Genomic DNA, 25,341 nt, shown 5'->3' with positions numbered 1-25,341 from the left:
TCAGCAAGTAGCCCAGTTTTCTAGATCCTAACTTCTTGGACAGTATCTCTGGCCAGTTGTGATATCCCTGTCCCTAAAGAGTAGGATTTTCTAAAATGCTTAGCAACTATCTAACTTTGTTTCAGCTGACTAACATGGAAATTACTTAATGAGGACAGAATTAGGCACTGACACTGCTGCAAAAACCTTTAAAGATATTGATGCACATAAGCCCCAAGGATTTAAATTATTTTTCTTAATTGTTATTATAAAATTATTCACTACAGAAAATCTGAGGTAGTTTGCAAATCACAGTATATTTGGGTGTAACTGAAGCAAAGTCACCTTTGGGACAGGTACTGTAGACCGCCTACTGTTATGAGCTACCACTGAGTTGGAAGGCACACTTCTTACTGATCATTAAGAATCTGCAAAATTGGTATTGTTATTTCAACTTTAAATACAACTCAAGTCTATTTATTTTCACCTGTTGCTGCTTCTAATTAGCATGCTTTCAATGCATATAAATTCAAGGAATCTGAACCTAAGTTTGGGAGAGAATATAGTAATTTTTCCACGGAAGAGTCTTTGTCTATAAGAAAAAATATTTCCAGTGACATTTGTCTTCCAATAAATAGTCTGTATTTCTTCCCTGGAAATGTAGTTTTGGGAGCAGATGTATGATCTTCAGTTTTGTATCAGATACCACTACAGTAAATCCAAATGAGTTGTTAATCTGATGCTTTTTCAGTATTTTTCTACAAAACATTAAAAGTTTCCTTTGAGCAGTGACTGGAAATTGGCCAGGCCAAAATAAAGATGAAGACCCTCTTTTGCTTTGTTTATCACTTGTGCCTCTGGCCTTCATCAGAGCAAAAAGCACACAACAAGACTCTCAGGGTATTAGACTCAATGGATCTGTCATGGGATGGCCATTTTTAAGTTTTCAAGCTTGTGATAAAACTAAACTGTAAACAACCAGATTGCTCAAATGCTTTTGCATCTTGCAAATTTGGTTTCAGGAAAAAGTTTTTATAGAAGTTCAGATTTGTTTTGGTTTATTGTATATTCTTTCCTGTATAGGAATGGATAGTTAAGTTCAGTTTCTTCTGTTGCTATGAATCTTAGCAAGTACTTTGTTTTTCAAGTTATTTTGTAACATTTGATCTAGTTGGTTTAACCATTTTGTTGGGAATGAAATAAAATATTTTAATGTAGAAAACAGGGTCTGTAGGATAATTTAAAAAAAAAAGATAAGTATAAGCAAAAGATAAAGACTGGATATACACTGAGTTATGTAAAAGCCCTCAGATTTTAGAGAAAGGTGAACATCATCAGCAGTAATTTTATATGGCATAATCTATTATATCTAGACCTGAAAACAATTCTACTGCAGTGAAAAAATGGTGAGTGAGTTTATTAAAAGTCACTGTTCCTATAGACTGGTCTTCCACATCTGGAAGAATACATGAATTGGCAGCAATTACAAGAAATAGTCAGGAGTATGCACTGATTTATTATTTGATGACATATTCTGCTCTTTAAATTGTGTTAATAGCTACCAATGTCCAAAGCATTGGACCATGTACAACAAATGCTTCATTTATGAGCCTGAGTCATCAAGAAAGCAGTACTGCTTAGTGAAGCAATAATGATGAAGCAGTAATGACTGGTTAATTAAAAGTATTATCTGGGCATGTTTAACAAATAATAGTATCTAGTTTATGTTCATAATGGCTTATATTATCTATTGTATTGATTTAAAAGCAAAATCCCACTGTATTAACTCAATAGAAAACACTCATATAAAAAAACATGTGTGAACAGTTAGTTTTAATCCAAGAGGATATATCAAAATAAGACTGGAACTTTGCCTTCCTGTAAGACAGGGTTCCAGAAATACTCTAATGATGCCAGATGTAAACAGGTAAATTAATGTTTGCACAACATTTTGAGAAGTAAATTGCTTAGTGGTTATTATTACTTTCCATGTCTTCACACTGGTTATATTTACATAGTTTATTATTTTAGTTAAGTAACCTTTCTGCATGTTCATACTCTTAATTTTACCAATGCACTTTTCTGTCCTCTTCTTCTTACAGAACATTTATACAGTTAGCTTCCCCAAGCCAGGTTTTGTGGAACTGCAGCCTGTGTCCTTTGATGTGGGCACAGAAATCAACCTCTCCTTCAGCACAAAGAATGAGTCTGGGATAATCTTGTTTGGCACAAGTGGCACAGTTGTCCCTCCCAGGAGAAAACGCAGGTACACTGGAAGGAAACCTGCCCCTCTGCGGAAACGCAGACAAACAGGACAGGTATGAGGAGCCTAGCAAAAGATAAAGAAAACTCACAGTTTTACTGAACGTGATGTCTCAAGGCACAGTCAGATGTTTATACTTAAGATTCAGTGGTTGGCAATAAAGTATTTCTAATGTTATCCTTTATCTGATGGAGAGCCTGATAGAGGCTCAGAACTGGTGAGGGTTTTTTTGCATTGGAGTAACTGTTTCTCTTACAGATTTTTCTATCATAAAGATTCTTTCATGTTGGGTTTGTGTTTTTTTTTAATCAAACCTAAATATTAGAGAATAATGTTCTTCACTCATTCTGAGGACTACTTATACACTGTCATTCTCTCTCATTCCTGTTCATACCGACATAAATAAGAACCATTCTATTTCCCTTTAGACAAAAAAAAAAAAAGGAAAGAAAAAAGTCAGTGCATGATAAGCCCCTTGTTCAGGATCACTTCTGTGGGATATAAGACTTAAGAGTCTTCTAACCTCTCCTTCTCTCCCATAAATACAAATCTGCAGTGTAAATCCTTTCTGAAGAGAATAGAGTCAGTCTGTTCAAAGGAAGTACCTACAGAGAGATCAAGTAACTAACTGGTAAAAGTGCAATTGCTGTCAGAAATTATTCAAATCTTGACTAGTTAAAAACCTCACAGACAAGCCATACTACACAGAGATGAACAGAATATTTTGATGCTTTCATTTTTCAGGACTTCTGGGTAATGATATTTCATTATTCTCCTTCCTGCCCATTTTGGAGGAGAGTGACCTTCAGTGACCTGAAGGAACACACTCCAGGGACAGGACATTATAATTGCTTACCTGCCTGAAATTAACTTCAGAGTAAGGGCTCCTTTATCGTTTCCCAGCTCTTCGGGTCACAGAAATGAGCATGACACTCATTGCTATAGTAACTGAAGTTTAGATCCTGAAAACCACTACAAAATTATATTGGTTGCTAGAGCAACTACTGGCATGATTTGCCAGCCCTCCAAACTGAGATCACTTGCACTGAGATCAGTACTATTCAGGTTTAAGACCAGGCCTTGTACCAGCAAGAATTGTAGAAGAATCAATCAGAAGAATCAATCAGAAGAATTGTAGGTTAGAAGTCTCCATCCTTTCCCACAAAAAGGTACACAGAGAGCTAAATCTACTGAGGAGGCTTTCCATCATGACTTCATTTCACCCACTTACTACAAAAATACAAGAAAGTCTGAATGTAACAGCAGCAGCAGAACTAAAACTACAGTATCTTGTCTATGATGAGTGAATTAAAAACCAGTGTAAGAGATAAAACATAAAACATAATGTAAAACTAAGTGAAATAATTTCTGTCAAGTATAACTTATGTTCTTATACCAACGTATACATTGCAGGCCTACTATGCAGTGTTCCTGAACAGAGGTCGACTAGAAGTGCATATCTCCACTGGGATACGGGATCCCCACAGAATCACCATCAGACCAGAAGCCGGCGAATTTCATGATGGCAGGGCACACTCTATCCGGATAGAACGAGCTAGAGGGTAACAAATACCTAGAAGTGGTACAGACCAAACAGCAGACCTAATCCAACAAAGCGAACGTACCAGTGTCTTTAGCAATCCATGCAAATGCTTCTGCTGAGACCAAGAATTTAGTGTAATTGCAACCTTCTGAGAAGTTAGTTTCTGACAGTGCTTATTATTCTGCAGAGCTGGGTTTCCTTGCTTTGCTAGTCTGTCAGCCTGTTTCCCCAGACACCTGCATTTGTCTGAATTGGTGTCTTTAACCTTCTGGTTCTTGTCAAATACATTTTATTAATCGAATGTGTGGATGAGAAATACTGCTGTGGTGCAGTAAATCACCTTTTCAAGAGATGTAGAAAAAGACTTTTCTCCTAAGTATACAAGCAGCAACAGCACAGCAGACTGTAGCCTTTTTGAAATGCCATGTGCTGGTGTATATACATGTGGTTACAGTGGTGCCCAGCTAAACTGGATAAAACAATGAAGACACATTGTTTTACCCAATAAATGGCAGTCATTCTTATTGCTGGAAAGCCACTGCAAACCTTCTCAGACCATGTTGTTTTAAACAGAATTTCACTTAAATTCCTTTGCCCTTTCTCAGACATTGTAAAAGAATTAAAAAAAAAATAAAAAAATCAACTAATTACCATTCAGAAAGTGATTAGAAAGAGCTTTCTGCTGTAGCATGTAGAAATTAGTTATTATTTATGGCCTGGAAAACCTCTTGTTCCATGTAGGGTTTGTTGTGGACAAATGTGCACATACTGTGCAGGTATTCAGTGGATTAGTGCACTAGGTACAATGTTGCTCTATTTTATTTATAAAAAAAAAAAAAGAAAAACAGAAAAAACAGAAAGAAGATGTGACATCCAACATGTTACCAAATGCACTTATCCAAGCACACTGAACGCTAGGCTTCACCGCCTTACCTCACAACACTGTAGCCTTCTTGTGCAATAGTTCCTGTCTGTCTAGTACCCAGGTGCCCTTTTGTCCTCTCTATAACTCACTTCGCTTTGTCAGTATAATTTTCTGACTGAATTTCTATTGTATTGATGAAAAATCTTAGAAATAGTGCTTCCAAACAATATCTCTTCCCAGTTTCAGGGACTAGTTCAAGGTAAAACTGTAAATTCTTTGTGGAAAAAAATAATTTTGGAAATGATAACTGCATTTTGCAAAATGTTTTCTGTCGCTGTGACAGAACACAAGTACGCAGATGGTAATAAGAAGCTCTGAAAAATAAAGTTCTTTTATGGAGTGCTATACCAAGTACAGTAGCTTGACCTGTGAGAGTACATCAAGACACAACTACTGTACAATGCCATCCAGTGATGATGCTTGTTCAGATGAAAACTGTGTTTTCAAAGTAGCTCTGTTACAAAACAAATTGTCTGAACTCTGCAGTTTCTGTAACATGAAATGGATGTGAAAAGATAAAAATTAAGATTAACCCCTCCATCATGAACTGAAGCTTTATTTTATTAAATATAAGAAACACCATTTGAAAGCTCTTCAGAGAGATAATTGTCCATATAATTATGAAATGTTTGCTTTCTCTTCCAACGTAATTATATGATACTGTTGAAGACTAATGCACATCATCATATGGTTCTGCTTGGAACCAAAATGTTTACTATATTAATGGCTAACGATGAGATGAAATACTGTATGCTAATGAAAATATTGACAATCAGTAGCCATGGCTAACATGCAACAGCACGAAGGATAACTCAGGTCTTGCAATGCAATTTCCCTACACTTCCTCTGAAGGCAGTGAAGTGTCCTCTCAGCGACTCTTAACAGAACCTAAACCACTGTTGCTCTGAACTGTCCCCAGAGAAATTTCTTCCTCTGTTTCCTCTGCTGAAGGGTCTGGAGGAAATCCTTGAAATTCTCCCAGCAAAGACTTTTAATACCTGCTTCCTCCAAGCCTTTGAAAAATACAGCTTCCCGGACTGAATTAATCCATCCAAAACTATGAGGAAACAGGGCAATCCGCATGTAGTACAACAATTATCTAATCCATGTGCTTAAGTCACTATCCAGTTCTGTCTATGACTTGTATAAATAACAAAAGTCAAGCATTTTACATATGAAAACCAGCCTCTTTTCAATAAACATTTTCAGTATTCAGTTGCTAACATTTTTAATTACTGTAAAAGAAGAATATTGGTGTTCAGTATGTTCAGTATAATTTTACAGTTTTAAAAAGTGAGGTTATTTGCCAGATACTTATTATTTCAGATATGTCATAAAGATTCTCAGTAACTCTGAAAAATCAAGCTACTTACTTTCAGATACCCAACTTGTGTTCACATAACTAACTGTAGTCAAAGATTCTTGAATAGTTAGATCCTGATATTTACCGTGACTTTAATATATTTGAAACAAAAACTGCACTTCATAAATAATATCAGAGTTTACCAGAGACACAGAGAGCTCTTTTTTTGTGGCCCTGTTTCTCTCACAGCTAAATACTGTTAAAGACAGTCTATCAACATGAAGAAATGATGCCAACTAGCATTTTACATTCACCTTCAAAAATACTGAAGTTCTTACCCATCCTGTGCAACTCAGCTCACCTTGAGCTGGATTTGTTCAGAAGCTACAGATTTTCTATTTTCTCAATGGTTAAATTGTCTCAGCAGTTAAACTTTTCACTTTTGTTGCTATGCCTTGTTATATGTTGCCCATCAAAATAATCCACTGTCTTGCAATTCCACAGCCTTTATATTACCTTTCTTTCTCAGTATACAGTGTATGGTATGGCTTGGCAAACTAGTTTTCCACTTTCTCACCCCTTTACCATGTTTTCTTGTAAATGTGGTACAAATCCCCAACGTCTGCATCTTAGTAGCTTTGACAGGCAAAAGCATTCACCTTTTTTTCTCACATCTGCATTCTTGCTTTTACCACAGTAATGCCCTTCACCATATTTATGCCTTTTCTCTTTGTTCTTTTTTCCATTCCTTGATTTGTCATGGTCAGCCAGTGGTGTTGTGCTTCAGATGCTTCTGTCTTCCTCTGTTCAACGTCAACAGTATCTTCCATGAGATTGGTTTGTCTTTTAGCTTGTAGCATGTGCATCACCCATGAGAATGAATTATAGCACTTGTATCAGTACATGGTGAGCTATCAGCAATTTTCCTACTCTGCTGTCTCCCCAAGATAAAAGTGTACAGCATGTATCTGTGGTTGATTCTGCAGTCAAAGCAGTTTGTAGCACTGTTTGTCCCCCAGCAAGAAGATAGATAACTTCAAAAACCAGGAGATAGGGAGCCCAAACAAAATGTGGTCTCATGCTGTTCCCATTCTGCTGAGCACACAGTACTGCAGGCATGGCCCGTACCATGTCAGTGTTGCCACACTACAAACCACTTCTATTCAACCAGTGACTGATACTATCACCTCTCTGCAGCACATGTTTGCCAAGCTCCTCCAGAGAGCTACTAAGGAAGCATACCAGTAACTGAAAACCTGGTGGTTAACATGCATTTAATGTGAGCTGCTAACTACATAATTTGGGTTGCTTAGTGTTATAGCTGGTGTAGGAGTAAATGGGGCCTGCAGAGTGGTGACTTCAATACAAACAATAACCAAAGTAAAATACATATTTCTTTGCTTTCAAATCTTTTTCACAGGATGTTCACTGTTCAAGTAGATGAAGACAAAGGCCAGACTCAGAGACTGCCAACAGACCAGCCCATATCTGTCAGGAAACTCTTTGTGGGGGGTACTTCTTCTCAGTTTCAGACTGCGCTGCTCAGAAACATACCACCATTTGAGGGCTGTATATGGAATCTTGTCATTAATGCCACGTAAGTCTCACTCATGCCAATAAATGTCCACTTAATGAAGTCTGGTTAACTACCTTGGCTGCTAAAAGAAACAGCATTATTGCAAGGAATCATACTAACAGCAAATCCTAGAATAATATCTGTTTTCTTAATATGCCCTTTCTTTTTTTTTTTTTTTGCCTACAATATACACTCCATAGGCTATGCAATTAATGAAATGTTTTGCAGACAAGCCAGCACCTGGGTACTTATCCATAAAATAAGAGAAATTAATCAGTAGCACTACAGTAAGACTTGCTTCAATGATAGGAACTTATGGTGTACTATAACACTTTAAGTAAGGTTAATCTCCAAGAATATACGAATTCTGTCTAAGAACCACCGTAGGAATCAATTTGCTTTGTGGAAAGTGCATGCTGCAGTAATATGGAAAGAACATTTAAGTAAAACAAAAGGAAATGGTGAAAAAAGTAAAACGTATATAGAAAGTTCCCATCTTATTCTTTCACATAACTGAAGTACCTAAATGAGGATCCCATCACACTCACCCCATCGGTGTACATTAGAGAGGACTTCTCAGCAATGTGATTCAGCCTACCTAGGCTGGTAAAGCTTGCCGAAGAGGATGCCTGTCTCTCTGCACTGACTGTAAGAAGGAAAGTCAATGGTGACTATCACCTCTAATTTAAGTGTCCCACTTCTGTACCTAAAACAGATAGAATCAAACCTGGCCCTTGTGTCCTGTGAAGTGGAATTACACTGCAGCATACAGCTTTTTTTTTTTTATGAAGGAGAGATAATAAGGCAGAAAAACTAACAGCCATCAATTTCTTTGTATCTTCTCAGCCCCATGGACTTTGCTCAACCAGTGTCCTTTGAAAATGCAGATATTGGCCGATGTCCCTCTCTAGAACCAGAGGTTAGGCCACCTGAGGATGAAGATAAACCAATCCACACAACAGTCCTGATCCAACCCGAACCAGACACTAATGGGGAGAAAGAAAGACCCAGTACCCTTTCTGCTTCCCTTCCTCCTCCACTACCATCTCTACCTGCAGCATTTGTAAGTGTAGATCACTCAGGTAAATTTTGAAAAGTTTCTTTTTCCAGGCGAAATTGAAAGGCTGGCCATCAAGAACAAAGACGTAATTTGCCACAAAAATAATAATAATTTATCATGATATTGTAATGGGAACACCTTGTTGCAGGTCAGTAAAATCTGTAGATAATGGAAAACTGGTTGGTGTCATTTGCTTGGACTATAACAGTAATTGAAAGAATGATACAGCAGTAGAATTCGCTTTGGCTTGCATGCTTAGCCCTAAACTCTTGCACTTCAGTATGTAAGCCAAGCAATACCTGATCGGGGTTGGAAGGGAAATTTTCCTATGGGAAATCCATGTTGTTATGGTATTTCTTGTGCTGTTCTCTGAAGCACAGGATAACATCCATGTCACTGACAGGATGAAGAAACAGGTAAACCAGATAGGTGTATTTGTTAGAGCAATTCCTCCACTGATACTTTATAACTTTAGTCAGGAGACTTATGAACTTAGGGACTGAAACCCCAGTCACTGTTAAATGTTGTTCAGCTGTTGTTACCAGAAATTTTAGCTAGATAATATCAGCAAGCAGTCTTATACAATAAAATTTAAGAAGAAACTTCCATCACAAATGTAGCGGTTTTACAAATGGATGTAACATTTTACTGTCCAGAAAAGTTGTAGTTAAATATCTGAATATTAAATTGAAGACTATATACACTAGATGATATTCTGGGGGGGGAAACCTTTGCATTTTATTAGACATGCATAAACCCCACGGATTTATGCAGGTGTCATGGTTTAACCCCAGCCGTTAACTAAATAACACGTAGCTGCTCGGTTACTCCTCCCTACCCTGGTGGGATGGGGAGGAGAATCGGAAAAAGGTAAAACCTGCAGGTTGAGATATGAATAGTTTAATAATTGAAATGAAGTAAAATATTATAGTAATAGAAATGATGATTATAATAATAGGAAAAGGAGATAAGGAGGTGTAAAATTCAGGGAACGCAAGTGATGCCCATTATAATTGCTCACCACCTGCTAACCTATGCCTAGCTCATCCCCAACCAGTAATCAGTAGCTCCCAGCAAACTCCCCCCAGTTTATAGGTGAGCATGACGTGCTGTGGTGTGGAACGCACCTCTGGCTAGTTTGGGTCAGGTGTCCTGTCTCTTCTCCCTCACAGCTTCTTTTGCTCCTCCTCACTGGCAGAGCATAAGACTTGAAAAGTCTTTCCTCAGGGTTAAGCTACTTAGCAACAACTAAACCATCGCTGTGTTATCAGCATTACTGTCAGACTAAGCCAAAGCACAGCACTGCACCAGCTACTAGGAAGAAAAGTAGTTCTATTCCAGCTGAAACCAGGACAGCTGGATATAGTTCAGTATGGGTGAGATTTCCAAACAATACAAAAAGACTACCCACTTTCCAGCTAGGAGCCTATTTGCGCTACCAGAATTGACACTACCATAATAAGCTTTGAGAAGTTAACAACCAGAGTATCTAACTTGCTTTTAAATACATATATATAAAATGTAAAAGAGTCAGTAATTTTGACAGTCTCTTCTATATTGGGTTCATAAGATCTTTTAACCATTCTGAGAGGTGCTCCCACGATGGGTCAGGTTTAATCTTCATTCCCGTTTCACACTTCCTCATTGACACAGCATTACTCAGAACACAGCATTTGTTTGTACTGAATTTTTCAGTGTGACACAGAGGATAAGATTAGCAATTAATTGCATAAAGACCAGAAAAAAAAAAAAAGGGATGTGATTTTCAGTGAGTCAGTTTGAGACAGAGGAACCTGAATTCATTGCCACAGTCACTCCCTGTTACCTGACTCATCTTCAGAATTCATATCTGATTTTCCTTGGACATGGGTAGGATTTTTAACAATGTTTTCCTACAAAAATAAAAGGTGCAATAACTAGGCAAAAATCCCTAACTCATTAGTTTTATATTTGACTTTCATGGCCACCTTCATTGGCCAGGTACATATGGCACAGCTTTAATCAGGACTTGTCTTCAGGCACTCCTGAAGTCTCGACAGCACATGCAGCCTTCTGTGTACCTCAAAATGGGAGCTTGGGGTTTAAGACAGGCAAGCTCCATCTTAGTTATTACCCTGCCCTGAGTCCCAGAGTTACCGGCCTTTTAATGCTCTAGGGCAGCATTTTTTACTCATTCCCACGAGGTGGAGTAGTTGTACTATGAGGGCCCGATGCATCTTCCTGAAAGTAAGCAAATTTGCATTCTAGTAAGAGTACTATTGAAAGAGAAGGAACCAACGAACAACAAGGTAAAAAGGGTTATCCAGTTTAATGCTCACTGTCGTGAAAGAGTGCAGTAATAGTAGCCCTTGATCAAACATTATTGACAAAATAAAATAATGCAGAAGCACATGAGAGTACAAGTGCACAGTAAGACTCTTAAATATAAATTTGACAGGAATGGATCTACTCATTAATATCAGAAACTAGTCCCATTGTAGCTAGGTGTGTCTTGTATATCACATATCTAGAGCCATGATAACTTGAAACAGGATTTCAAAGTAAAAATCTAAACAAAACACCATTACTTTACTTTCTCTCTTGGAAAAAAAATTAAACCATTTTAGTATTCTGACGACTTGAAAGTGTTTTAAATAAGGCAAGCTTTTGGATAGCTTTTATATTCATCTAAGTAAGTTCTCCAAAGTATTTTTCTGGGGACTGTTGTAACACAATAGGTAACTACAGTCTAATAATGAGCTAGAACTCATATGGCAATTCATTATACAGAAGTCCAGTGAAGAAGGATTGTATATGGAAAATATACTGCAGAAAAAAATTATCTCCACATTTTAGACTTGACTTAAATAAGGTATCTGTTCTACTTGAGTCCTGTTAGGATCTTTTTTTATCTCTAATATCCATCTGCATGTAAAAGGGGGGGGGGGGCGGGTTTAATCCCAAAAGAAAAAAAAAAACACAACAAACCAACCCCAACCTATCCTGTACTAAAAGCAAACCAAGATATAAGACAGTTGAGAAATACACTGGTCACCAGTCTGCTGCTGCTGCTTGCTGTGGGTGCCAGATGTTTCTCAACCTTCAGTAACTGCTACTTCTGCCTCATGTTATTCACTGCTTCTCAGGATTCGCTTGCCACTGAAATGAAGAGCGCCAGCTTTACTTCTCCATTTGACTCCATGACGGTACCTTTCACTGTTTCTCCATGCATTACTTCATTGTTTTATTAACACTGTTCAGTGAACTGTGGGGACTGCTTCACTGCTGCTTCCTTTTTCCCCTAATTACTTTCTTTATAATTGCTAATACAGCATTGTTTGTAGAATGTGTGCAGTCCACCAGTGAGCTTTTCTGTTCCTCATTTCCACTGCGAGACACACCTGGCTTCTTGATTTGCCAGTCATCTGGCTGACATTTACCTTGACATCTGACAAGACTGAAATAAAGTGCAGCTGAAGAGTTCAGTCTTGAGCATCTCAGGTAATTATTAAGCAGCCAGGTTTAAACCCAAGACACCTTAAAGCCAGTACTAAAAAAACCCCAAACCTGGCATATTTTAATATAGGCTGGTGATCCATGCTTAGTTCACAGTCTGTGAAGGATGTGAATAAAACCTGGAAGTCATTTAAGTATGCCCTATTTTATTTTTTTTTTACTGACATTTCAACATCAACCTAATTATTGATCAGTATTTATCAGTAAATAATCAGTGTATGCTTGCTATGATTCCCACTGTCACTGTGTGTTTGGCACTCTCCCCCTCTCCTTGTCCTTTCTTATAGTCCTCCTGCTGGGATGAAATAAAACTGCAGTATTGGCTGATGCCGGGGAGCTGCTTTAAGCATCAACACCAACCCTCTACTAACATATACTAGCCTAGGTTTGGATTTACTGTCAGAATATTTCCTTTTACCATGTAATATGTGGAAATGTGCCACAGAAAAGTGTGTGTTAGTTATTTTCCAATTCTTTCCTGTTGTTCCAGTACCATACCTAGTCCCTGTCTTAAAATTTTAGCCAGCCCAAATGCTATTGAAAGCATTTATACGCACAGTATTATTATTAATGTAGTTGTTAAATTTTAGACAGACCTGTAAAGCTTAAAATATTTAGAAACTTTACCCAGAATTATAAGAATATGATTTTTTTTGTTTGATGATCACTGGAAGACTATCACACATTCATAACTTTTGTTTGGTTCTTTGGTACTGCTGAATTTTTCCTGTTTTGTTTTGTTTTTTTCCCTCTATTGCGCATTGATGTTGTAATGCATGGTGTTCTCTGTCAAATCAGAGCATGCGCTGTGGAAAACTAATTTTTAGATGTGCTCTATATTGTTGTGAAGATTTTTGTGATGTGTAAAAGCAAAAAGCCTAACACTAACAATACTGAAAAACTGAGTAAGGGGGAAAGAAATTTCACTGCCTGATGAGTCACTCATGACATTTTCAAAATGTTTCACAGAAAGAGCTCTTTGTCAGCAAGGCGCTGCACCTTGTGCTTTGCAGGTCCCTGCTGAGTCAGGGCTCAAATAAGACTGTTGCCAATCCAAAATTATATCAGCCACAGTGCTTAAAGATAGAGCTTGCAGCTATCAAAGTTTGGGGTTTTTTTCCCAGTGGTATTGTCTTGAGATTGTGTTGTGTTTGATCCTTTGAATAGTGCCTTCACAATACTCTCAGTGGGAGGCAAAACTAGACATGAGTAGGAGCTGTAATTACCATGGTCTTGCATCGCCCCAGGCACCCCTATACAAAAGCTTTAGGGCCAGAGATTAAAAGACCTGGTGAAATTAAAGCGGGAAAATTACACTGAGCAGAAGGTATTTTACCTTCCATTGTTGCACCACTTTAAGATTAATAGAAGGGGAACAGACAGGGAGGGGTTTCTTTCTTTACCCCCTAGGTAATGTGTCTACGTTAGGCAGCTTATGGGAGTTTAACAGTTGTTAACTTCTACCTATCAGTTATTCGGCTTCCCTTATTGTTTGTGAGGTCTTTCAACAGCACCAGGGGAAACAGCGCATTAAACAAAGAGGATGGTTGTAAAACAATATAATGAAGTAAAATGGAGGACCCGTTGACAGGTGCAGGATCTGAAACTACTTTTAACTCATTTCTAAGGTGACTAGATTTCAAGTCGACAGCAAAGCATCGCTTTAAAACTTAAGTCTTGCTTCATTTCTGTAAGAGGGAATCCTACTGTATAAAATGCATTTATGTGATCTAAGAGTACACTGAGCTGCCTGGAAATCACTTAAGACTCTTGTAAATGTCCACTGGTGGCATGAAAGCAGCCTTGTTCATATATTACTTTTATTTCCTTTTACAGCCAGCTTAATAAGCTCTGCTTTTATACCAAGTTCCTGTCATACTGGTTTATAACTTTAGCTGACTTTTGCTGTGGTTTAATTTGATGAGACATCAACACACCAGAAAATTGCAGAGCCAGTGTCTAGACAAGGTGGAATATTCTCAGTCCTGAGCAGCTGAAAGAATTCCAGCACATGCACAGCTGAGAAAGATACCAAATATGAAATTTGCATGGTCGCTATTTTGCAGGATTCCTGTGCTGCTGACACAGAACCAGCCATTTTGGAAGGTGGCAAGCAATTTGGTCTTTCAAGGAACAGCCACATTGCAGTTGCATTTGATGACACCAAAGTGAAAAACAGGTATATTGGTTATTTCAGCAATGAGTTTTGATTGAATAATATAAAAATAAAATGCCCCTCCTGATATTCTCAAAAGCATCTCCCAAAATCATGGGCATAATCTGAAAAAGAACACATCCCCTAATTAATTTCATTAAAAACTGCTTAATTAAAGTGTAAAATCTAGGCAATGAAGTGCCCACCTAAGTAGCTCTCACAAAAACAGTTTACCTCTTTATAAAGGTTCAGGTACACACAAATCCCAGACTGATTTGCAGAAAAACAAACAGAAGAATGGAACCAGGTCATGCAACTGAGCTCATAGTTGCTTTTTCAGAACGTTTCTTGGTTCAGTAACTTGATAATTTCTTGTAACAAGCAAATCTTTATTCCCTTTTCCTCTGCTAATTAGGTTGTGTTTGCACAGTAAACAGGCAACATGACTTTGCTGTCACAAAATATAGCAATATATGCATATATGTGCTGATATGTAAAGAAATTCCAAGAGCTACTTATAAAAATACTGCTGTGTCAAGGATTTGTGAAGCTATAACTTACTAATTGTTTATTTTTGCTCTGAAGACACATGGTCATTAACAAATGTGCCACGCCATTCCACTAAGCGTTTTTGCTGCCTTATAGTTTACAAGTCCATCAGCCTCACATTTATTTTTACCTATAAGGGTGCTGTACTGCATATTTTCACATATGCTATTTTTAGACAACTAGGAATATAATTAAAATACATATGTAATCCTAGAGTCCTTGATTATCTTCTTTTCAAATAAGAATTCTGGCCTGATCATTTTCATGCAATGATTTTTCACATTTCTATTATCAACTGCTTTCAGACACTAATTTCACAGCTCGGCTTGGGCTAGATTAGTGGTGTGCAGCCAGTACAAACTTAGCATCTAGATAATTTAAATCATTTCTTAGCAGGTTCTTTGCTGTAGGCAATATTTTCATTATTACCCTTCTGTCCAAGGGGTCAACAGACTTCCTCAGACACAACCCCATTTTCTGTTGGAAGAAATCAGAATAAGTGTTTATATGTTGATCGTAAACTCTTCTCTCTGCATCTTTAAAAGTTCTGCAACATGTCTTCAGGCAATACAACTCATTAGAAACTCAGCATTTGCCAGCTGTCACTGTACCTCACTCATCTTTGTGAGCATTATGTGTGTGGATGATGGATAATGCCACTGGAATTTTAGAAGCGCTGGGATTTTCTAGCAACTACAGCTGCAGCTGAGAATTGTATCTTGAAATTCTATGCCAAGTTTGCACTTTTGTACGTCCACAGCAAAGGGACTAATGAACATTCACATCAGGGATCAGATATGTGTGAAATGCAGTTCATGTATAACCAAATTATTTTTTTTAAACTTTGATGGACAAGCAAAATGGGCCACTAACTGTAAACTTTAGAGGAAAAGTGTACAACAGACAGCTGTACAAAGTGTAAAGCAGATAAATTTGGCTACTCTCTGCCTCTGAATATCTTTTCCTTTGTTGCTGTTTGATTTCCAGACTTACAATTGAATTTGAAGTCCGAACAACAGCTGATTCTGGCTTGCTGTTTTACATGGCCCGCATCAACCATGCTGATTTTGCTACAGTTCAGATAAAGAATGGACTGCCTTACTTCAGCTATGATCTGGGGAGTGGAGACACCAACACAATGATTTCCAACAAAATAAATGATGGGCAGTGGCACAAGGTATAATAATCTCTAATGCTAAATTATTCTTTGTCATGCTAAAGGCAAGCTTTGTTTTGCCTTAAGATATTTGCAAAGTGTAGTCTGTTCATATACATAAAGCTAAACTTTGCAACTATGATTTTATGTAGTCTGAAAAATTTGGGTTTTCAGAGTCACTGTTAAGTACACATTACATATTCCATAAACAGAAAAGTTAGTGCTGATATTTGAAATTTGTCCTTCATGAAACATGCATTTCTGGATATATTTAGAGTATGTTCCATGTATGGCAAGGAACTGCAGAAAATTTTCCTTCCTGCCTAACAGGGCTCAGGTGAGTATCAGCTCATGATGATAGAATACACCATTAAAACCAGTTGTTTCTATGTTAATATCATCGATGAGCCATAATACTAAGAATAAAAAAAAAGTAGTCACATTTAAGTAAATCTTCCCTGCATCATTAATTCCATTCATTGCAGAATAAATATGATATTCCTGGATGTATTTGGCAGCCCCTTCTGTGACTTTATGAGAAGGAGCATTTGTATGCAATGCCTGTGGTATTTGAATGGTAAGGGAAGGAATAATATCACAACCATGAAGTTCAGTAGTTACTGGGCCAAGAACAGACACAGTATATTCATTAGGTAACAAGCTTGAAGGCAGTAATAAAGACAGAGAAGAAAAGAATACACGGAACTCTGTATTCAAGTTATATACTATAAGAGACGTTACATTTTGGGCAGGTATTTGGAAAGTCACTAGCCACATCACCATCAATGGGAAAATGAGAAAAAAATCTCATTGTCTTTTCTGCTCTGAAACCCCTTTGCAGTCATCCCTAGTCCCTCTTTGCTTCATTCCCACCCTGTTCTGCAGGAATTTTATTTTTGCTGGATATTTATTCATGAACCTTTTGATGATAGCAAATACTATATACCAAGGTATTTCAGGAGGGGAAAAAATAAAGTTGTAGTCATTATTTGTCTGGTTTATATAATGCCTAGGAGCACTGGCAATAGACCAGGGCCCCTTTCTGCTAGACTCTGTATAAATACAGAAAAGATGTATTTTGCTCTTTTAGCTGTTTTCTCTATATTCTGAGAGAACTAACTGGAGCATATATTTCTTGTTGGAATACTGTTCTCTTTGGCCATGCAGCTTGAAACTCAGTGAGAAAGGGACCCTTGTTGTAGATCTCATTTTTGTAGGAGAGAATGGAGACAAAATCCAAAGTCACAGCTCCCCAAAAAACACAAGGAAGTCCATTTTGGGAGAATGGAAAAAGGCAACTATTTTAAGAGAAGACCACAGTCTTTGTTTTAAGAAAGTAGGAGCTTCTCCTTAAGAGAATCCTTTTAGTGACAGTCTTTCCTCCATTTAAAATGGCTTAGGTTAAAAATTTTTCCCTCAGGCCTACAGAAGCCATATCATGATGCTGCTATCTCTTTAGATCTTCGATAAGAGTATTTCCCAGTTCCTGTCACACTCTCCCAAATCCTCCTTCTGCCCAATGTTTAATTGTCCATCTCAAACATACAGTTATCTGTAAACATCCGAGTTCGGTCCCCCACCTTCAGGCCACCCCTTATTAGTGCTCAGTCGTCCCAGATGCTTGACAGATGTTCTCCCTCTCTGAAGTAGAAACAGCCATATCAAAGAAAAGCCAAAGAAAAATGCTGTTTGTCTCTCTTCGCTATTCTGGTGGGCTAACTACTTGCTCTTTAGAAATCTGTTAACATATATGTTGCATTTTACATTTATTCCTTTTTTATACTGAACATTCTTACACTGATTTGCAGAGATTTCAGCATAAATTTTTGGAAAGACATTGGACTGCAGTTGTTGGGGTAGAATTTCCTTAACTCTTCAGCAGCTGCACTTTACCTATGCAATTCACCATCCATTTGTCTGAACAGAAGTCATAATACTAACAGAACATAGCTGGTATTATATTTAGTCTAGCATGAACTATGATCTGAGGGACATCCAAACTAGTGGAATCATAAACTCAATATTGTCTGCAAACATGTGCTGCAATAAAGATTTGCAACTGGTGCCATTAATATTCAGTATTTACTATTCCCAGTACTTAAAATTGCTGTCTGGTTCCAGGAAAACCAGTATTGTGCCATGCCTATGATAGTAACAATGAAGCTTTTTAAAGGAACCCCAAGTCTTTTCCGTAGTTCTAATAAATTATAGAATCATAGAATAGTTAGGGTTGGAAAGGACCTTAAGATCATCAAGTTCCAACCCCCCTGTCTTAAATAAGACACTAAACCACGTCACCGAAGGCTCTGTCCAGCCTGGCCTTGAACACCGCCAGGGATGGAGCATTCACAACTTCCCCAGGCACCCAATTCCAGTGCCTCACCACCCTTACAGTAAAGAACTTCTTCCTTATATCCAATCAAAACTTCCCTTGTTTAAGTTTTAACCCGTTACCCCTTGTCCTGTCACTACAGTTCTAGTGAATAGTCCATCCCCAGCATCCCTATAGCCCCCCTTCAGATACTGGAAGGCTGCTATGAGGTCTGTTTATAATCATGATGCCTCCTGACCCAGAGCTCTGTTCCATGAACATCAACCATAGTTGCTGCCATAGTATTTCTGTAACAACTCCTACAACTTTCTCCTATGTTATATATTTTGCACTGTAAGGCTAGTTACAATCTGGAAATGCCTTATTTTAAGAAAACTGTCTATAATTGTACTGCATGTGTGTGTATTTTTAGATAAAAGTAGTTCGAATGAAGCAAGAAGGAAGCCTTATAGTAGATGAAGTTTCAAACAGGACTGTTAGCCCCAAGAAGGCTGATATATTGGATGTTGTAGGAATGCTGTATGTTGGAGGATTGCCCATTAACTACACAACTAGAAGAATTGGTCCGGTAAGCAAGTTTGTTAAAGTTATCTCACACTGCTTAAGTATGTCTTGATTTGTACCTATGTCTTCCCAGTTTTGTTTTGTTTTGCTTTGCTTTTCCCTCAGACTGCTCAAGAATACAGTTAAAATGGACCTTACTTGAGGTACACTACCTTCTTTCAGTGGAAGGATCTGACTCAAAATCTAGTTATTGCAAAGAACTAGAAATAGTAGACTTAGTTACTGTTATGGAAAAGTAGAAAGATCCACACACTTCTATCCACTTGTATCACAGCTAGAGTATAAGGTCCTGAATACTATACTTCCCCTTTCTCTTGGCTGTAATTCATCAAGCAATAAATGCTAAAAAGCAGTGAAAGCACCTCCTAAGAGAAACCACAAAAGCTAAAATCACCCTGGACAAAGTCCCCAGTAGTACTGCTGCTTACTGTAGTAATTGGTTTTGTGTTGTTATTAATAAACTAGGAGAGAATGTATTTTGAAGTAAAGCCATGAAAACTCTGTTTGTTTCCAAATCAAATGCACATATATCAGTTTACCACTGTTTTAGTCTAAATGCCCAGCTTCCATTCTGACACAGAAATTACCCTGGCAAACAGAGAGCCTGGAGAGGTGAATATAATTTTGGCATAAAATTTGTAGAACCAACTAGGAACACTGCATTTCCTCACCCAGGCCATTTACTGCATCTCTCTGCACAACTCCATGTCAGTCATCTCGCTTTCCTGCTGCCCTCCCACACCCCAAGATATGCCAGTATCAGAATCAGAGAAAAACCTCTTCCCCACATTATTTTTCTCTCTGTGTAGAGGGGTCTTTCAAAGCAGAAGCCAAAACTTGAGTGAGTTTAATTATAGCAAACACCAGATTAGGCATGTAGTGTAGCATGATTTGAAAAAAAAAAACAAAAAACAAACCTGGAGTGTCAGTAGCAGCTATGTCTAGGCTCATTCCAAGTGGTTATACAGAATTGGTAAAGAGGAGTGCAAACCATGGTAAGGAAACAAACCAGACTCTCAAAGAATTTACATATGAGTAAATACCACTGTAGTAAGATGGAATGGCAAATACTAGTCTATAGACAGGTAAGAGTTCATCAGTTTATGCAGAGAAAATAAATACAGAAAAGGAATTCCTAGATCCTGCTTAAATAAGTCCCTATAATAACTTGTGAATATGGAATGAAGGGGAAGAGTAACCACTCTAAATCTGAGAATTTTAGTTCATAAAGAAAACTGACCTCTAAGATCGTATTTCTCAGCAAATTATGGATTTTGCAGAAAGCCCAAATTCAGGCAAATCTAGTGATCATTTGGATTTACCAAACCAGATCTGAGCCACTGAAAACCAGAAAGCAATTAACTACCCCCAAAATGTAATTCCTAATATTATCAAATTATGCTCTTTGAAATACATCTGCAATTTACAAGTCCTAATCTAAGGAGAAAGGTAATACTAAATCCTTACCTCTTGCTCCTTGTCAGAAGTAATGGAGGGAACCCATGCAGATAAATGGCTCAGTCTGGCAATAACAGTCGTGTCAGATCCTGACAGTCTTATGTGCTTTGAGATTTAAATGTGATTTCAAATGTCATTCACAGAAAGTAAAAAACAGTGCTTGCCTTTCAGTCACTTTCCATAAAATACACCACATGATGTATTATTAGTATTACAGGCTTCATGTAAAGGTTCTAAAGTAAGGTAAGCTGAAAGGATGTCTTATCTTACTTAGGGTTTTCTTCAAAACATACATCAGCCTTTTAGGATACTAATCTAATAGGTAACTGTAGGTAGGCTGGCTTTCTATTCAGCACAGAAGACCTACTTGTCTGGCTTCAGCAGATGTAGTTTAAGCACTCAAAAATCTGCTTTCAGCAAAAGAGGTTATATTGTCTGTTCCCATGATAAAGTATAACCAGATTTGCTTTTCCATAGGGAAAGTGAAATCCTGAAGTTAGAGAATGTTACTTAGTTGTTTACAAATCTTGCATTTCACTCATTCTCATAGTGAAAATGGCAAGATTTGTGTTCTTTTGTGCCTTTTTTTTTTTGTTTGTTTGGGTTTTTTGTAACAAAACTTGCTGATCTGGGCATGACTTTCATCTTAGAAATTAGAAAAAGGTCTATGAAGAATCTGACAGAATGCATTGATCAGCTCAGATCTGAATTTATTCACTGATACTGCTCATGTTCTCATGAAAATAGGTGTATTAAGCAGCAGCAAGCGATACAATTACACAATACACTCAGCTTTGATTTACAAGGGAAAAAATTCTTTAGAAATTTTTTCAGATTACTAGTCAGGACATTGTCAGAGGAGGTAGTACACAGAGCTGAGACTTCCCTCTCCAAGTCTGCCATTCTCCTTTCTGTATTCGTACATATTTCCATGCTGTATTTTATACACTGCTTTTTATTTTCCTTCTTCCTACTGCATTGCTTATGAATATGTCTTCCTTTTCTTCCTCAGAGTATATGTTTATCATTTTCCTCTCTCCCATGAGGTCAGAGATAAATTTTCCTGACTCTTAAGTCAAGTATCAAAGCCTTTATCTGAAGCTGAAAACCAAAATGCAGTTTCTACACGCCTCAGAGAAAAAGAGAGGGAGAGCTCTGGGGGAGATGCCAGTGGCTTAGAGAGGTCCCACTGGGACACTGTATTAATCACACCCAGGGCCTGGGCAGCCCCTCACTCCTGCCCCAGGCAGGATCTCACTTCCTTACACCACCTGCTGGAGTCATAGTAAAGGGCTCCCAGTGCAGAAGCCAAACTGGAGGTTCCCTGCACAAAAGCCTCCATACGCCTGAGCACACCCTGTGCCTCCATCTGCCTCTCTGGCCAACAGAGCAGTCCTTCTCACTATGATCACCAGACCTACATATGGTTATTATAACTATGTGTAGTCAACAATCTTTACATAGGGGCTTTGTTCTTTTCAGTAGCTGTGTACCTACATAAGCTCTGCCTTACCATGTAACAGTAAACCCACATTAAAGTGATTAAAGTGGGGGGAGAGGGGTGGGTGGGAAGCCCTAGTAAAATTACCAGCAGCCAGAGAACTACATCCAGTGTTTTCATCTACTCACAAACCCCATAACCTAGTCAATTAAAAAGGTAAAGGATAGGCCATTAAGTTCCTGCATTGCTGATGTAGTTTGCTATGTTTCATTATGCCATAATTTTTTGTGTCCCCTACATTAAGCCAAATAGATGTGACTCAGATCACATCCCTGAAAAGCAATGTAATTCATCCTCAGGATGACTGAGATTTGATTCCAATTACAATCAGATATTAAGGATTAGCCATGTAAAATTCAAGTTTTATTCAGCCCCATAAATCCAGCAGAGAAGCAGAGAAGAGGTACGTTTTGATGACATGGTTTAGGCTTTTATTCTGAGCAGTGCAGCTTGCTTTGCACAGTTACACATTCTGTTTGAAATATTGACTGCAGGTCACCTATAGCATCGACGGCTGCATCAGAAATTTTAAAATGACAGAAGCACCTGTTGACCTGGATAATCCAACTTCCAGCTTCAGTGTTGGAAAATGCTTTGTCACTGCACAGAAAGGAACATACTTTGATGGAACAGGCTTTGCCAAAACAGGTAATGTACAGCAATTCTGCTGACAGGCAAAGAACAAAGAGGAGATGCTGCTTTCAAAGACTTTCAGTGCTACTTAACTCTTGTTAACTGAAGGCAGAGACCAATACTTGAAACTCTCATTGGTAATTTTTATTTATCCTGTCTAGAGACGACTATATGACTTTCTAGCAAGGTCTCACACTAAGCAAAGCCACCGTAACAGTTACTTACGTCATTTCACATGAAATGGAGTGCATTAATAATGCTGAGTTAGTTACCTTGCATTGCTGGCAACACACTTTGTGTGATGATTAGGAATAATGTATTAAATTATTTTTTTCATGTTACTATGCTTCCTCCTTTTCTCTCCAAGTTGGTGCATACAAAGTGGGAACAGACCTCCTCATGGAATTTGAATTCCGTACAACACGGCTGAATGGTGTTCTCCTAGGAGTCAGCAGCCAGAAAATGGATGGGCTTGGCATCGAATTAGTTGATGGAAAAGTGAGTAGCAAAGCAGTTTTGGTTCTTCATAGAGACTGGTTTTAGAAAGCACAGGTAGTTTAAATGCAAGCTTACTAACCCGATTTCAAGTCATCTCAAGTCAATATCAGGGCTCTCCTTTATGCAGCACTTGCCACTTACTATGTATCAAGAGGCCCTTCTTAAACTTTTATAAAGACATTTTAAAAGATTCTGTAACACTTGATTTTCCTAAAACTGCAACATCATTACTTAAATTAGCGAGAATATGAAAAGTTTGGGGGAAAAGCTTTGTCATTAATAATACTAGTTTCTTGTGTATATCTTTCATTTCACAATCTGGAAACCCAGTCAGTAATCTGTCACTATAAAGAGCTTAGGGTGGGGCAGTCCCAAAGAGACAGCCACCACCTAGAGCCTGGTATTAAATCAGAGCTTTAATGTGTGCAGTCAGAGCATCTTGACTTTTCAATAAAACAAACAAACAAACAAACAAACAAAACAGGGAAAAAAAACACAAAAAACCCTGTAGAACTTTTCTGAGAACTACCCAACTTCCATGTCACGCTTTCAGGTGATGTTTCACGTTGACAATGGTGCAGGCCGATTCTCTGCTATCTATGAGCCTGATGCACCAGGCAGCTTATGTGATGGACAGTGGCACAAGGTTCTTGCAAACAAGATCAAACACCGTTTAGAGCTGACTGTGGATGACAAACAAGTGGCTAGTAACAGCCCAAGCAGGGCTTCAACCTCAGCAGACACCAATGACCCTGTCTTTGTTGGAGGATATCCTGGTAAGTGTTTAACACACAAAGGATGCTTTACCTTAGGCTTTAGCAACACTGCCTTGGTAATGTTTTAAATGCAATTAGGACTAGTATGCTAAAGATTATGGGTAAAACTGCCCAAGTCTGTATTGGTTGGCATGGATGCTCATTTCTGCATCCAGCTGCATTTTGGATCAAGAAATTTTGCAGCACCAAAAGACTCTCACAGTTACCCCTGGCTGGTTTCAAATGCAGGAACTGTCACAGAGGAGCAGGCAGACTTTCTGGCCTCTGCTGCATGCACACACAGCCTCTCTCTTAAAACTTTCTGTTTAGTTACAGCATAATAGTTATGTTTCAATAGTAACAGCATTTGGCAAATATAAATTTAATTTATGAATGGCAAATTTAACTAAATAATGCATATATGCCTTTGGGGGACCAGATCACTATGTGTGTAAAACAGGCTGTAAAACCCGAGGAACTGAGGAATGTGAGCAAGAGCTTGCACAAAGAGGTGAGAGGACACCATCTCTTCCCAACTGATCTCTCTGCTTGTGGTCTGGTGTTTTTTAAAGGGGAAAAAAAAAATCCAAATCTGCTAGTTGGTATTTTGGAAGCCCTCAAAAGAACTTGCTTCATGCGGAGGTAATTGAACAGGATCCATCCAGAACTGGGCTGAGTTCTGTAACTAACTTCATCTTCCACTAAGCTGATGATGGGTGTTTGTATTTATCTGTTCATAGACAATCAATAAGCTTATCTATTAGCAGTTTACTTTCTGAAAACACAGTTGTTTGCAAAGTGCCAATTTTGTTGCATTTAGAATGAAGTTTACCTCTTGTTTGCAAACAAAAAAGCTGAGTATGCTTGCAGTTATGAGTCTGCTCTATTGAATACTCAGGTCAATGGCAAGAGGCCTCTTGAGTTAATTCCTAAATGATTTTCTGGGAAATGTTTTTACTCCCATTCTAATTTTTGGTGCAGTTTATCAAAAAAGCCTTCTCTCAAGCTTCAGAACATTTTCAAAAATGTCCTTGATACTGAGATATGAAAGTTGTACTTCAGTCACAGTGGCTGTTGATAAGTACTTACAACTTTGTGCCAGAAGGAAAACACCTTTCTGGCAGCCTTTTCTTAAGAGGTTTCTAACACAGGAGTTCACACTAAAGAAACACTGGAGTTACTGCCTTGCTCTGGACTGTACGTTAAGAGGAACATAGTAAGAGAAGCAAATGGAAGTAAAACTGCAATCTGTATAAAACAAGCCTACACTTAGATCATGTTGAAGTGATATTCCTAACTTCAGCCACATATATCCAAGGTTTGTTTTAACATTCCCTAATACCCATACAGCCTTATCACAAATTTAAAAAACACTATCACAGCATTGTGTTAAATTAGTAAGCATTTGTATTTGCCAGCCCTCTTGAGGCTTCTCCTGGCTGCATAGATAGCACAAAACAGTTGTAAATCAGCTAGAATTACGTAGTAGAGAATATCCAGCAGAAAAAAATTTTGCCACCAGAACATGGGAATGGATATAAATTCCTGGCTACCCATAAAAGCCATTACTCATTTCCTACTATCACTCTTCCTTGT

At 38.1% G+C, this 25,341-nt stretch overlaps 1 protein-coding gene across 6 annotated transcripts in view; it reads left to right on the top strand.

The window, feature by feature from the left end:
• Positions 1–25,341, top strand: part of LAMA2 (laminin subunit alpha 2) — a 370,092-nt gene that overhangs the window by 343,627 nt on the left and 1,124 nt on the right. For 4 of the 6 annotated variants that reach the window (XM_062632338.1, XM_062632336.1, XM_062632334.1 and 1 more), the window contains 11 exons: positions 2,082–2,297; positions 3,656–3,804; positions 7,434–7,610; positions 8,436–8,652; positions 11,775–11,834; positions 14,211–14,323; positions 15,836–16,025; positions 18,749–18,904; positions 22,354–22,507; positions 22,860–22,990; positions 23,544–23,766. In XM_062632338.1, the coding sequence (XP_062488322.1) occupies positions 2,082–2,297; positions 3,656–3,804; positions 7,434–7,610; positions 8,436–8,652; positions 11,775–11,834; positions 14,211–14,323; positions 15,836–16,025; positions 18,749–18,904; positions 22,354–22,507; positions 22,860–22,990; positions 23,544–23,766 (1,786 nt within the window). The remainder of the gene's footprint in view (positions 1–2,081; positions 2,298–3,655; positions 3,805–7,433; positions 7,611–8,435; positions 8,653–11,774; positions 11,835–14,210; positions 14,324–15,835; positions 16,026–18,748; positions 18,905–22,353; positions 22,508–22,859; positions 22,991–23,543; positions 23,767–25,341) is intronic. The other 2 variants (XM_062632337.1, XM_062632335.1) reach the window with 1 other exon arrangement.

Source organism: Pezoporus occidentalis, unplaced genomic scaffold (assembly GCF_034315485.1).
Source record: "Pezoporus occidentalis ecotype Australia unplaced genomic scaffold, CSIRO_AGI_Poc_V1 ctg39, whole genome shotgun sequence".
NCBI classification, from domain to species: Eukaryota; Metazoa; Chordata; class Aves; order Psittaciformes; family Psittacidae; genus Pezoporus; species Pezoporus occidentalis.
This window is presented reverse-complemented; position numbering and strand designations above follow the sequence as displayed.